At 42.6% G+C, this 15,720-nt stretch overlaps 1 protein-coding gene across 1 annotated transcript in view; it reads left to right on the plus strand.

The window, feature by feature from the left end:
- Positions 1-15,720, plus strand: part of CADPS (calcium dependent secretion activator) — a 337,985-nt gene that overhangs the window by 67,107 nt on the left and 255,158 nt on the right. Inside the window, 2 exon segments of the mRNA XM_033141314.1 lie at positions 3,129-3,242; positions 11,939-12,271. Coding sequence (XP_032997205.1) covers positions 3,129-3,242; positions 11,939-12,271 — 447 coding nt within the window.

Genomic DNA, 15,720 nt, shown 5'->3' on the forward strand with positions numbered 1-15,720 from the left:
AAAAAGAACTGCAGAGAGAGGACATTGATGTATAGCATTGATTTCATCCACATTTTTTCAGCAATGGAGGTATTCCATTGGCTTGCTTTGATGCAATTTGTAAACACATTATTGAAGGTAACTGAGTGAGAAATGTGCTGTCATGGGCCTTTCAAAATCTTAGTTGAATATACTTTGCAGGAGTGATGATCTCAGAGAACAACTTTATGTATATACCCTCGCAGTCAGCTGATGTGCAGCAATGAACCCAGATGCAAATCGAATTAAAGCTTAGAGAAGATATATATAACCCTGGATCCTTTATTTTAGAGCATATGACTGTAAAACAATCTCATTTTGCTTTCCTTGTGTGTACAGTCTGATTCCTAACATCTTTGGAAAGTGGGTGTATTTGAAGGTGCTAGATTCTGCCCTCAACAATTTTATTGCCAAATGCACTCGTGTTCTGTTCATGGGCTTCCCATTGACATCTAGTTGACTGCTATGACAACAGGTAGCTGGACTAGATGGGCCACTGGCTTGACCAAGCACATTGTTCTTAAGTTCTTGTACAAGTTTATGTAAAGAGAGAGACAATTCTATGGGACTTTCCTACCTGACCACCAACTGACCAGGAGTAGCAACATGGGCAAGCAACTCCCGCATGGCTGGTTGTGTTTGTACTGGAATGGGTTTCAAAAGGGTGCAGAAGGTGTAGTAACCTATGTGCCCTCTAGCAGTAGTAAAATTGTTAGGCAGAAAATCCATCAAGTGTATGTGCTAGAAACAACCTTGTTCTCTATATCCAGCTGGACCATAGTAAACATGTAATATTTGTCCCAAGAGCTGATTTTCCAAGGGAGCAACCACATGCCTGAACTTCAGAGCTGATCTGTTGGCTATACTGCTCATCTAGGAATCTTTGGTCCCATTCACACACGCTTTTGGCGGCGGCGAAGCCTTTTTTCCATGTTGCAATTCCAATGCAGTTATCTGGCAGGAAAGACCCATGCAATTGACTTCACCCATGCCATTGCTTCCTTCACACATGCTTCTGAATTGCATGCAGTTTCTCTGCAAGCAAACAAACCTACGGGTTTAGAAGATAGTGGGATAAAGGGGTGGGGTCAGAAAGAAAGGCATCTAGCTGTTTTAAGAATAGCAGGGGTTGTGTGGCTGATGATGTGAACTGGCACCCTGAAAGATTTGCCTTCAGATGGGAGGTCAGAACCTGATCCCTGCCCAGTCAGAACCTTATCCCTAGAGCAAGGCTAGCAGGTGGAAAGTACACACATTTTTTTTTTAAAAAAAAATGCTGTGAAAATACTCTTTTAAAAACGTTTTGAAAAATACATTGAATTTGGCATAGCTCACTGTCACCATCTAGTGTCACATTTGTATATTGCACTTTACAACACATTGAAAATGTTTTATTTGCAGCTGTATAGCTGAGTCGATGGTCAGAATAGTTATTTAGGAACAGCCAAGGGAATCCATCTGAGAATGAGAGCAGGAGAAAGGACCTCTTAACTGGCACTAGGCTACGTAAAAGCAGAAACACATAAAAGACACATGCAGGGCTAAAGGAACACATGAGTGCACAGCTTTGGCAAAGGTAACCCTTGCCCAGAATATTTTTCTGTAGGCAGTAGGATCACAATTACCCAATCAGGGGAGCTGCGATTGGAAGCATTCAAACATGGGTACACACATGGTAAAAATCACAAAATGTGTATTTGATTTCCTTCTTTCTCTTTTTACCCATATGATTGAATGCAAATATATACCCTTGTTTATGTAGACTTGTAACAGACAGGGAGCTGTTGCCAGTCAGCTGTTACTGCGGCACTGCAAAAGCTAAATGGAATATTAAAGCAATTTAATTTCCTCTTAGGAATTGACTTCTGCTCTCAGCAGCCATGGTTGCTGTTGAAATAGGGGGTGGGGAAGATCAATAAGCTCCTGCTGTTTTGCAATCTATAAAATAATCAAATTAAGGTTTACTAGAGACACATACAGGATGCAAGGGTGCATTGCTGGTTTACTCCAGTACAGCTAAAATTGTATATTCTTTCAGAAAACAAACAATGTTACAGATTGTAAAATTCCAAGTTTTATTTCTCATAGTGAAGTACTTAATGCACGAGCAAAAAGTCTCCAGAAATGTCAGCCAACTTCATTCATTTTCAAAACAGTTTAACCAAACTCCTATTAAAATGGACCCACAAAGAAAAATTCTTTGTTGTCATTGGGAAATGTTGGGTTCCCCCCCCCCAAAAAAATTGTTGTTCTGGAACATAAAGCTGCACAGGGATGTTTTAAATAAAATGATACAAATTAAAATGTTGTTTGCATGCCAATTTAGTACAAAGCACAGAGCATTTTCAGGCATAGCAGCATGTATATTGCAATGTGTTTTGTAGTTTTACTCTCATCATTTTTAAGCTTCGCCGTGGTTCTTTGTTCATTTCCTTACTCCCTGTCTCCCTACACAACACCTCCCCATCATCTCACCGTCACCTTGCCATCACGTTAAGACAAACATAAGGGCATAAATAGAGGCCTGTGGGATCAAGACGAGTGTGGATCAGGTGGCTTTGACTGATTCAGCTTTCCTCCCCGTTCATATCCCTCTCTCACGATGTTAGTATCCATGGCCATCCAATGAAGGGGAAGATGGAAAGATTCATACAAGAGAAAGTTCTTTTTCACACAGCTCATAGTTCAGCTATATAATTCTCTCCCACAATATGTAGCGATGGCCACCAGCTTAGATGGATTTAAAAGAAGGTTGGTCAACTTCATCAGAGGATAAATGACTAGTAGTCACAACGGCTATGTTATACCTCCAATGTTGGAGAAGGCTGAATTTCCCATGTTCACAGTAGGACTTCACAGCCATTCACAGTCTCTTTATTCTTTCCTAATGGTTAGGAGATGCAGTACAAATTACACAGTACAATATACACAAATGTGTTTTATTTGCATACTTTCCCATATGCAGTAACAGAATTCAAGTTGTCTCCTTTTGTAAATAATAACTACAACAACAACAACAACTGATTGTGTGTTTAAATTACTCTACCTCTTTGCTGATCTTAATGGCATTTCTATATAAATAACGTTTTGCATTTTAATTGGTTTTTCAGATAAGTAAACAGCAGCTCCAAACCGTCAAGGATCGCTTCCAAGCCTTCCTCAATGGAGAAACTCAGATTGTTGCAGATGAAGCCTTCATGAATGCCGTCCAGAGCTATTACGAGGTAAGAAGAACACAAGAGTTATTCTTACTAGGCATCTTCACAACAGCCATCCCAAGATAATAAAAGAGTCTTTCTATATGCAATAACTGCCGCTAGGGTTGTGATTGCAAAATACTGGAAAAGCAACACAATTCCAACAAAAGAAGAATGGTTATTAAAATTAAGTGAGTATCTCAAACTGGCAAAACTAACAGAATTATTATGAAACCAACCAAGTGGAAAAATCAGGAGAGAATGGGATGTCTTTGTAAATTATATGAGGAAAGCAGGTTCCCAAAATTATGATTGGCTTAGCCTAGATTAAAAACTCCACAGGTAAACAAATTGTCTCTCCACAATGTATGAAATGATTACAGACAACCAAGGTATGAGATTATAGGAACTGTATAGTGGAGTGGCTGAAGGAAGTCAATCTTTTTTCTTTCTTTCTTTTTCTTTGATAATTTTTTTTCCTTTACTTTTTCTATTTCCGTATTTTTGTATTTTTTTCGGCATTTTTGTATTTTGGTTTCATAATGTATTTTCTTCTGTATGTATGTTTTTAAAAATAAGAACACAAGAGTGGCAATTCCAATTCTCAGATTCTAAAGGGGGAGAAGCTGTCCCCATGTGCACAGAATGGACCAATCCGAGACTGGGATGGAGAAATCTGTCCGTTTCCATTTCATTCATTTTTTCCATTTTTTCCAGTCTTAAATTCAGGATGCCATACTTTCGCATTGGTTTGCTTTTTTCTTTTCCTTTTAGTGGAGTAGCCTCTCCACTACGTCACCCTCCAACTCACAGAGTGCACTATTTCCGCCATGCGATTAACATTGTGAGAAGGGACAAACAACTCAATAGGGCTTCTCGCAATATGGCCTGCTCTCTCAGGAACTACAAGTCCCAGAGTTCTTTCTTCCTGCTTGTACTAGGAAACTTTGTCCGGCTCTGTAAATGCCATCACCTTTCACCATGCTCAAAGCAGTTTCCAGGCTTTATGCCTCAATTTGTTAGTAAGCTGTACCCTGTTCTTTTGTCATGTCACCCTGAGATCCCAAACCAGATCAGGGTTCGTTGTGACTGTGGGCCACCAGGAACCAAAGTGAGTCTCAACTAACGAGTCCCATTACTTTCCATGGGAATTTGTAACAACTAATAGAAGGCGGATTGGGCCTGTTGTCTCCCATGAAATTACTTCAGTTTGTGTAAATAGCACAATTACAATTTCTGCAGCTCAGGTAGCATTACCACCACCACCACCCAGCCATCTCTTCTTTCTGGATGTAGGGAACAGGTAACCAGTGATGTGAGGCCTCTGCCTGAGATGCTGCTGCCAGTCTGATGGAGCAGGAGTCGAACCTGGTACAAGAGGACTTTCTATGTTCCTAACAACTGCAGCTGTTCAGAGGTAGCCAAACTGCGGTCCGTGAGTTCTGTTGAGGTCATCTCCAGAAAACGTCATGGAACCCATACTTGGCCCTGCACTTGATTTATTTTTGTCTTAACAGTGGAGACTTGAGCTGTTTTGACCAGGGCTTTCAGTAGGCTGACCCAGAGAATGAATTTGGAGGACTGTGGCATATTATAGCACACAGAAATATTAAGACCTGGCCTAGGGCCTGCACTTTTCACAACATGGTGCTGAAGCGGTCTATTGATTTTTCTATTATTAAAAAGAAGAAGCGCCAGTTAATTGGGTCCTTCTAAGAGGCCTAGCCTAAGGACACTGGTTTTGACAATGCTGGCATGGCAGGAAAGGGGTTTATTAAGTGTTCTGCTTAAAAACCCAGCAATTTTCAGATGGTCCATGAAAGAAAGAACAGCGTTTTAGAACCTCTGCAGTAGCGTCATTGTTTTTTTCTAACCTTGAGAAAGAAGAGTTTAGATGGCTTTAAAATGGGATTTGACAAACTCACGGAGGATAAGTTTTTAACAACTATCATTGTTGTTGTTGTTGTTGATGATGATTATTATTTATTACTTACACCCCACCCATCTGACTGGGTTGCCTCAGCCACTCTGGACGGCTTCCAACAGAATATAAAAAAAACACAACAAAACATCAAACATCGAAATCTTCCCAATACAACGATGTCTATATGGAATCTTTTTGGTCAGAAGCAGTATGTCTCTGTATTCTGTTTCTACATTCCAAGGCAGTGTAGATCTATGTACTGTTTCTATGTTCAGAGGTAACGTAGCTCTGAAAACCAATTGCTGAGAGGCAACAGCCAGGAAGGGTTATTGCCTTTAGGCCATTCTTGTAAGCTTCCAAGAGGCATCTGATTGGCCCCTGTGGGAAACAGGAAGCAGGACAAGGTGGGTCTTTGGTCTGATTCAGCAGAACACTTCTTACTCGCCTAACTCTTTATGACAATTTTGTGTGTGTGTGTGTGCCTGTCTAAAGGCTCAAGACCTCACACCACTTACTTTGGAATAGCTTTCAGTGGGCTGACCCAGAGAATGAATTTGGCGGATTGTGGCATATTATAGCGCACAGAAATATGAACTAACAATTCATCTGAGTGAGTTTACATTGCCTCAGGGGCTTGGTTTTTTGTGGGGGGGGGCATGTTTTCCAAGCGACAAACTAGTAGTAAGGTAATAAAAAGACTAATGCGGAACTAGGGGAGTACTTCTCCTACAGTATCCAGTCATTAGATTATTTTGTGTCATTTTTCTCATTCCAGAGGTCATAAATTTCAATTAGGGAGTGCTATTTTCCAATTATATAATATCTTTGTTAAAAGAATCAATATTTTGGCAGTTAATTAGGTTTTTTAAAAATAAGCCTTCTGCGTACTAATTAATCTCTGCGACCGATCATCACGGCTTCTATAACTGTTTACAAGTTGTCAGATAGCTCACTTGACATCTCTATATACTGGTTGAGTTCAGTTCGCATGAATGAATAATAATCAGGGGAGGAAAACACCATATTTTGGGTATACAACATCCATATGCATTAACATTTGCTTTCATATTTTACATGCAAGCTCCCTTTATGTGTCAGGGGGCCAACTTTGAAGATTCATGTTTTCCTAATTAGAATTTCTACATACACAGCAAACCGGATGCTAGAGGTAGTGAATATCTTCTGCTGTAACACTACTTAGGAACGTAGGAAGTTGCTTCTTATGGAATTGGACCATCGAACCATCTAGCAATAATAGGAAGTTGCATTAAATGGAGTCGTATCACTGGCCCATCTAACTCAGTATTGTCTGCACTGACTGGCAGTGGCTCTCCAAGACATCACCTCCATTGCATGCTAAAGGCATCTGGTCCTTCCTGCATGTGGTGATGGTTGTTTTCTTCAAGCAGTAACCAGCACAACCAACTGGTACCCTTAACATGATTTGATTCTTGCATATTCCTGCTGCTGGTGGTGGTGTTTGTTTGTTTTTCCATGTATACCTCCTTGCTCATGAAGTGCAGGCTGTATCAAGATGCTCCTTCAAAGCAGAAGTGCCTGATAGTAAAGTCACTCTCAACCCACTTCCATCTCCTTCTGCAGGAAATATGAAAGATGCCATCTTGCTCAGAGTGTCAGGAGGGCACTTGAAACATTCTTCTGCTTCATGTTTGCAAGGCTAGAGTGAGAATCCTCACACTTCCTTTCTTCCTTTTGTACTCATGCAGTCTGTTATCCTTTTTTTATGGAAGTGTCTCTTCCTCCAATGCACGTGGAGAGCATTATAAGCTTTTAGTGCTTTTCCAAGCTCGAGATACTCAATGCAGAAAACTGTTGTGTCCTCGGGTCATCCTTCAGTCCCTTAATTATTGAACATTTGCAGATACACCCCTCTGCCGGCCTAGCTTCTTCACAGTGTACTGCATTCATTCCATCCTTGACGCCATTAAGAAAGCAATGCTTTACGCCTTCCAGGCTGCCAGCAGCCCTCCCTGTTCTGCCGAATTGAGAGGAATTGTTTCTGGTGGGGCGCCATTATCGCCTTGACCCATTTTCCCTTTTCTTTCTTTTAGTCGAAATAAATACCATCTCACGGGCACCCTGCTTTGCCTCTCTTCTTCTCCTGTGCATCTGCTTTGTTTTAGATTCGCTGATCTAAATGGAAGGGCATCTCAGTTGCAAAAAGCTCTGAAAACTGAGTAAACTGTGAGGCAGAGCAGAATTGGGCCATAATGGCTGTGTCCTACCTCTCCTGTGCTTTTGAATGCTGAGAATCACAAGTGGGGAGAACACTGTTGCCCACAGGTTCTACTTGTGGGTTTTCCATGGGCATCTGGTTTGCCATTGTGAGAACAGGGTGTTCTTACGTTTTTGTCCATGCTTGTTGTGTTAGCACAAGCTACCTTCAGTAGCTTTTGAGAGTTCCCCCACTGCTGCAAGTGGATAGAAGCTTCAGAATTAGCTCTGGCTCCCTTTGCAGGAGAGAGCACTGGAGACTCTTGCTTTCTTTTCAAGAGTCTCAGCAGAGCAAGCAGGGAATGCTTCAGGCTTGTGAGGGCCACCAGGCGGAGCCAGGAACAAAATGGTAGCTTTGGGGGAGAGCCCAATGCAAAATGGTGGCTCAAAGGGGTGGGTACGAGCATACTGAGATGATCTGCATCTCCAACTACAAACACATCTGAGTTACTACAGACAGGGGCATAGCAAGGGGGGCATAGGGGGGTGGTCCACCCCAGTTCCATAATGGAGGGGGTGACAAATTATCAAGGAACAATTACTTTTTTAAAAATGCCTGCTCTGAAGGTCTTATCTTATTATACTAGGGATTATATAGCTATATATGAAATTTCATGCATATCGGTTAATATCTTGACCCTCCTCCACCAAAATAGCTGTTTACTTGGCTGTTTTCCTATGCCGTGAAGGGTGAAATTTCAGTTCAGTGGAGCACTTACTGTTCCCAACCCTAACCCTGTGGAAAGCCATCTACTTAGACTTTAATTTGATTTTGAGATGTTTTAGGAGGTAATTTAATTATTGTTTGGTTTTATACCAATGTTATGTATCTGATGTTAGCCACCCTGAGCCCGACTTCGGCCAGGGAGGGCAGGATATAAATAAAAGTTTTTTTTATTATCATTACTTGTTATTATTCCTTTGTAAGAAAATATGAAATAATGTAAAACCATTTTTGCGGGGGGGGGATCAATGGGGGGGTGACAATAAATTTTCCCCACTGGGTACCACCTGACCTTCCTACACCTCTGACTGAAAGAATCCTGGATTCTTTCACTAAATTGTAAAACTGGCACCTGGAGCTGCAGAAGTGGGCCGCTGGAGTTGTGTAAGGCAGCCTAATGATGCTCATGTTTCACAAGTGAACACATGTGCTAACAGAAAAACCAACAGCCCAACCTTGCATTTAACAAGTCATCTGCTGGTAACCATAGGATTCCAGGCAGGTGAATGAGGGGGCTGGCCGAGGAGGGACGGATCTCTCCATTCCTCCTTCGCCCATTCCCATTCCTCATCAGTCTGTTTGTTAAGAGGGTTTTTATTCCTATGTTGTAACTAGCCTGCTAAGAGGCTAGTATCCTGAATAACAGAGGGATTCCTCTCTATTAGCTGGTTTAAAAAAAAAAAAAACCAACGCCCTTCAGACTACTAATCCTTTTGGACTTTTTTTGAAGACTGGCTGGTGGTCCTTCATGGTGAGCTTTCAGAAGTTCCAGCCCTTCCACTTCATCTCCACCCCACCCCCACCCCCGGGGGTGTCCTGCCTTCAGAGAAAGGATATGTGTCATGTTTTATTCCCTATCTCCGAGGTGGACATTTCTCTTTCATCTTTTCATCTTTTTTTCATACCTTTGCCAGAAAGAGGTCACTGTTGACAGGTGGCTCCTAGGGAAAGAAAAAAATGTCATCTTCCCCTGTTCTTCCCCAGAGCGGCTGTCACAGTGTCAAATGGCTTTCATCCCCTGCGTCTGACCTCTGCTTTGTACTCCATCTGTCTGCATAGAGTGATGAAAAGAGACCCTCAGAATAGCGTGAGGCACAGATTGCTTTTCTTACACTCGACTCTACATAGCAACAAGGTTTGATCTGCGGCCGGTTCTCAAATAGCATCCTGTCACTCACTGGCATCTCCTTTTCTTTTAATTAAAGTGTGGCCACAATGCTCCTAGCAGGCCACAATGTATTGGAAAGTTCTTATGTGAGAAGGTGAGAGGTGGATTTTCTCATCCCGGTTTGTCTGATAATGGCGTTAGGTCAATTGCTTAGGTGATATGTTCTCCTTACAAGACATTCTGTTGTTTCTGTAAAGCTACAAGGCACGAGGACACAGAACAATTTCATTTATTGAAATGGCCTAGTTCTTGAAACTGTTTGGGTAACCAGTGGTTCAGAAAAAACAGGATCCCAGAAAGGGGGGGGGGAGTAGATATTAAGGAGTGGGGGTCGTGTTCTAGAATCATAGAATTGTATAATGGGAAGGGATCCCAAGGACGATCTAGTCCAACCTCCTACAATACAGGAATCACAACTAACTAATACAGGAATCCTAACCTCTGGCCATCTGTCAGGGATTCTTTAGTTGTGGTTCCTTCATTGCAGGAACTAAGCAGGTGGCGTAATATTAAACCACTGTGGTATGATAGCCAATTCACTTTCATGCCTTGCAGACTATTGGCAAGGGTGGCAAAAAAGGGAAACTGAAAAAGTCCCATAAAAATGAACAGAAATGCAGCATTAGTGTTGGTAGGTTGCATCATAATGCTTTCTAAAAGGTGAAAGAAAATCGCAGTAGAAGAGTAAAGAATTGATCCCAAGCACCTAACCAGAGCAGTCAAACCTGGAGGTAATAATAATAATAACAACAACAACAACAACAACAACAACAATTTTATTATTTATACCCCGCCCACCTGGCTGGGTTTCCACAGCCACTCTGGGCGGCTCACAACAGAGTACATATTCGGTACCTAATCACAGAACCCAAGAGCTGTGACATTCTGAATATTGCACGGTAGTTAAATACCTGAAATAAGAAAGAACATGTTTACTTTGAGCCAAAACATGAATTCCATAAGAAACCACATTCATATAAAACCAGAAGTGGTTTTTCTGGGTGGGCAGAACCACTACCCTAGCATGTGAGTCGCCATTGTTTCCTGGGAGGGGAAGGGACATTGCGGCAGGGAGTGTGGTGTGGTGGAAACACATCGTCGGAGCCAAACTGTCACTTCTGCCAGAGCGTTTGCACCATGCTTTCCTCCTAAGCACCTTGCCCCTGCCCCACTCCCTCCTGGTAAGTGATATCAACCCACCTGTCAGAAGTAGCATAGTGACTTGGGAGCCACTTCCGTATAAAACTAGTTTATGTTTTGAGCAAAAACGACTTGTTTCCAGCATGTTTGTTGTCCAGTGTAAGACCTTTCAATTCCCTGTATAGGAAATGTGAAGTACAGTGGTACCTCAGTTTAAGAAGTCTGTTCTTAACCTGAGGTACCACTTTAGCTAATGGGGTCTCCCGCTGCCGGCGTGCTGCCGGCGCGCGATTTCTGTTCTCGTCCTGAGGTAAAGTTCTTAACCTGAGGTACTATTTCTGGGTTAGCAGAGTCTGTAACCTGAAGCGTCTGTAACCCGAGGTACCACTGTAAAAATAATCTGAAAATAAATGAAGAAAGCTCCTGAAACTTCAGGTTTTCCATAATGTATCCACATTCTAGTGTCCTGTTCTTCCTGTCTGATTTTGGAGGCAGATGTCAACAAAAGGATAAATTAAGTCAAAGGCACACAAAGCATGCGCTTTTCCAGTGAGGACACTGAGGGAGGGACAAAGGCTCAATATGATGGTCAGCATCACCTGCTTTGCAGGTTTAAGGTCCCAGGTTCAATCCCTGGCATCTCCAGTTAAAAGAGTTCAGGTAGCAGGTGACGATAAAGAGTCCTGCCCGAGACCCTGGAGAGCTGCTTCACAGTCCTAAACATGTCTGCTCAGAAGAAAGTCCTACTGCACTTTACTTACAGGTAAGTGTGGTTTCGATTGCTGCCTGACAATACTGGGTAGCTCAATGGCCTGACCTATTTTGCTGAATGAACATGGGTAGGGCCTACATGGGCCAGTCTCCCTGCACAGGCACATACAGCAAAACAGATGGATGGATGGATGTGCAGTTTATAAGTGACAAGATATGTGATTTACACACTTTCCCCTACACTGAAAGACTTTCGTTGTCAGGCATTTGTCATGTTTGAATTGCCCCTGAGAGAAAAAGAGAATAGCAGAGCCTGAATCTGATTATGTAGTGACTTTTATCAAAATCTGTGTTCAGCTTAAAATGTCATTCCATTTCCTGATGGTTGCTTACATGGCTGCCAAAGTTCTCGTTGGGAAGAAAAATATGTCCTTTTTTTACTTGTTTCTTTTTTAAAAAAAAAAAAAGAAAAGATTTGCAAAGTATAGATGCTGTGTGTACTCAGTGCTATTTTTCTAGGGGAAAAGAGGTGCCGGAACTCACAATGAACACTTCCCTTGTTCTCCCTTGTTCTTTTATAATGGCAATGGTGCCCACCTGAAAAAGTCATGGCTTACTACTCCAGTTCATCAGGTCTAGCTGTAAACTCAGGGTGGGATGTTATATTCCTTGACTACTGTCTAGTGCATACTGTCCAGTGCATAAGCCACTAGACAGTATTTCCTAATGTGATTTGCTTCCAGTCATTTCACAGCCAGCATGCTCTGAAACAGCCAGGAGGGGAATCGAGATTTCATTTTATTCTATTGTTTTACTTGCAGGTGTTTCTGAAAAGTGACCGCGTTGCCAGAATGGTTCAGAGTGGTGGTTTCTCAGCTAACGACTCTCGGGAAGTCTTCAAGAAGCATATTGAAAAGAGGGTCCGAAGTCTCCCCGAGATCGATGGCCTCAGCAAGGAGACTGTTCTGAGTTCCTGGATGGCGAAATTTGATGCGATCTATCGCGGTGAAGAGGATCCTCGCAAAGCGCAAGCCAGGATGACCGCAAGTGCTGCTTCAGAGCTGATTCTCAGCAAGGAACAACTGTATGAGATGTTCCAGAACATCTTGGGCATCAAGAAATTTGAGCACCAGCTTCTGTACAATGCATGTCAGGTAAGACTCCCTGTTTTCCAGGAGAATACCAGCTGTTTGTATATGTGGATTACTACTCTTACAAAGGCATTGTCCTGTACATTGGTTTAATTTTCAGGAGAATAACAAGGGAGATTTCAATGGTGATGATTCATGGGTGCTTCCCACAGGCTTTATTTTGCATGTATTCTTGTGGGAGGATATTGAGTGTGACAACTTACATGCCGTCTCATCAGCATTGCTACTAAACTCTGACTCCACAGCTGGCTTGTACGCTATCTGTTCACTCTTGTCTAGCTGCCTAAGAGATGGGGTGTGCTCTGCCGTGCCGTACATCAAGAGGATGGTGCTGTTAGAGGAAGGGCTTTCAGGAATAGCTGTTTGCAGAACTAATTTTGTATAACATCAGCAGTGCGTACAGAGGTGACAGCCTCTGGCTTTGACAGCCTCTGTTGAGCAGCAAGCCAGGCACAGGGCCAGGCACCGGGGTCTGACAATGAGTAGTGGTGATCAGGCAGAGGACAGTCAGATGGGAAAGGAGGAGCCGGGGAGGTGAAGCTAGGGTGGAATTTGGTCATCAGTCACCCAGCATGCAGCTCTTCACGGCGGACTTAGAAAAGGAGAGTGAAGTGGCTTTGTGATGAACCGAGAGGAGAAAGCTGCGCTTTCCATGGGGAGCCCACATTGCAAAAAACACAGAAATGTCAATATAAGAAGGAAGCGAAAGGATGACTGATCTTCCTCCTACCTCCCTGCATGTTACAGTTTTGTTGAAAATGAATTGGGGCATTGAGAGTCTCCTTCTGCGCCCCTGCCTCTATTTCAGTGAAATTTGCATTAAGCCTTTTTATTAGTACCCCTTCTTGTTGGAATCTCTTGTTCTGCAAATACGGCTGGTCTCTACCGGTGTGTTTTTTGTGGTAGCATTTTTCCAGTGGGCTGTTGGTGGAGCTATTGCAGTGGGTGCAGGCATCTTCCACTGGCATTTGGTGCCAAAACTCAACTGTGAATATTCCAGGACTAAATGGTGATGGAAGGGGCAGTGTGTGGGCAAATATTGCCTTTTTTTTTTAGTGAAGTGCAGAACCCTTCATCTGCCCTTATTCTCTATAGTCTCTTAATCTCTGCAAGGGAGTAGCCACAGTATTTTTCCACATGAAAAGTATTTAAATTAAAATAGAACTGAGGAGGCTTGCATAAGTGAAAGAATTAGATGAGAGCCGGCATTATGTGGGTAGTCAGAGTGTTGGACCAGGACCTGGGTTCAAATCTCCCCTCAGCTATGAAGCGTACTGGGCCAGTCGCTATCTCTGAGCCCAACTGGCCTCCCAGGTTGTTGTGAAAATAAAATGGGGAGCAGCCATCTTGAGCTTGGAGGATGTAACAAAATAAATAAAGCTGAAGCTACCATGAGAGTTGAGGCGAGTGTAAAAGGTACATGTGAGCAAAATTTGTGCCACATAGACTAGGAGTCCCCAAATTGCAGTCTTTCAGCTTGCAGTGGTTTGCAGCATGTTTGTGTAAAAAAAAAAAGTTTAGAAATCATATAGCATCTAATACAGTGCATTAAAATTGCTGCAACAGGTGGGAAAAAAAACATTAAGTGATCTGGCAATTTTCAAGTGGGGCAAAATAAATTTGGGAACCACTGACAGGCCTAACCTGGTGCCTTTCAGAGGTTATTGGTCTGCCATTCCTACCACCTTTGAATATTGACCATGTTGGCTGGGAATGATAGGAGTTGGTCTAAAACATATGGAGGGCACCAGGTTGAGAATGGCTATTTTATGGATTTTTGGGGGGAGGGGGGCAGGAAGAGTGAAGAGAACCTGATAGGTTAGCCATTGAATCTCCTAGTTCCCTTCCATCAAGTTCATGCAATGTCATGATTTATATACTAAGGTATAACTCTTCAGTCTCTGTCCCCAGATATTGTTGAACTACGGCCCCATCATCCCTGACCATTGGCTAAGCTGTCTGGGGATGATGAGTTTTGTAGTCCCACAGCACCTCAGGAGACAAGGCTGAAGATATAGAATGATATGATTCTGATATATCACTTTTTAGCCTAATATTCACTGGCTGTTCCTTTTTATATGAGCATGCTTACAGACCTCCCTTCTTCTTCATCTTTTTGTCCTCCAAATTCACAGCAGTGCATCTCTCTTTTTTTTAGAGCAAATTCAGTCATTTGGTACTTTCCTTTTCAGATTTACATATTCATTCCCAGGAGACGGGGATTATATTTATTTCATGAATAGATTAATTTCCTCGTTTTTTTTCATCTCTCGCCTCCTCAAAGTCAAAAAAGAGAGAGAAATATTCCACAGTTCAAAAGAACACAGTGGGCATTGCTGTTCTGATTAATAACCCTGCTGCCCAGCCAAGGAGAGAATAAAGGAGAGAATTAGGGAAATGAAGAGGCAGAAGGATAACTTCAGAGGGATTGCTAATTCTGGGTTTATTCCATCACAGCTGCAGTCTCCTGCCTGTGAGTTGGGCTTGCACACCATTCTGTCTCTTGCCCTACATCTTTATTTTTTTTTTAAAAAAAAAAAGCATCTCCCACACCTCAGGCTGTGCTTGCATTATCATGTGACAACTGGAGACAGATCACATAGTAAGAGCAAAAATGGATAGAGGAGCAATGTGATAACTAGGTTACAGTAGCATGGGGAGGTCTACATGTCCTTGAAGATCCCATTAATACTAGCCACTGTAGTCTCTCTCCTGCTCAGTGCCAGTCAGTCACAATTACTGTGTCGCTTCCAGATGGGCATACCATTTAAGAATCATGGAACTGTAGAAGGGAAGGGGACCCGAGGGCCATCTAGTCCTACCCCCTGTAATGTAAGGATCTCAACTAAAGCATCCATGCCAGATTGCCAGATTTAAACAGAGATTTGATGACCATCCTTTTTAATTAACTACGCTTACTGTGTGATGTGATCAAGCCAGGGACTGGACTCCTGACATTTGTTGACAGAAAACAAACTATAGTGAGTCTGCTGGGCTAGGTTCGCACATTCAAACAAATTATAGTTAGGCCAGGCAAACTATGATTTACAGTAGCATTACGTGTGAAACACTAAAAGCAGCCAGGTCTGCTTGGTGAACCACTACTAGGAAGTATTCCAAGCAATCAAAGGATGTCATATAGAGGAGGGTGAAAGGTTGTTTTCTGCTGCTCCAGAGAAGCGGACATGGGGCAATGGATTCAAACTACAAGAAAGAAGATTCCACCTAAACATTAGGAAGAACTTCCTGACAGTAAGAGCTGTTTGACAGTGGAATTTGCTACCCAGGAGTGTGGTGGAGTCTCCTTCTTTGGAGGTCTTTAAGCGGAGGCTTGACAGCCATCTGTCAGGAATGCTTTGATGGTGTTTCCTGCTTGGCAGGGGGTTGGACTGGATGGCCCTTGTGGTCTCTTCCAACTCTATGATTCTATGATTCTATGATTCAATCACATT

The sequence above is a fragment of the Lacerta agilis genome, chromosome 2 (assembly GCF_009819535.1).
Source record: "Lacerta agilis isolate rLacAgi1 chromosome 2, rLacAgi1.pri, whole genome shotgun sequence".
NCBI classification, from domain to species: Eukaryota; Metazoa; Chordata; class Lepidosauria; order Squamata; family Lacertidae; genus Lacerta; species Lacerta agilis.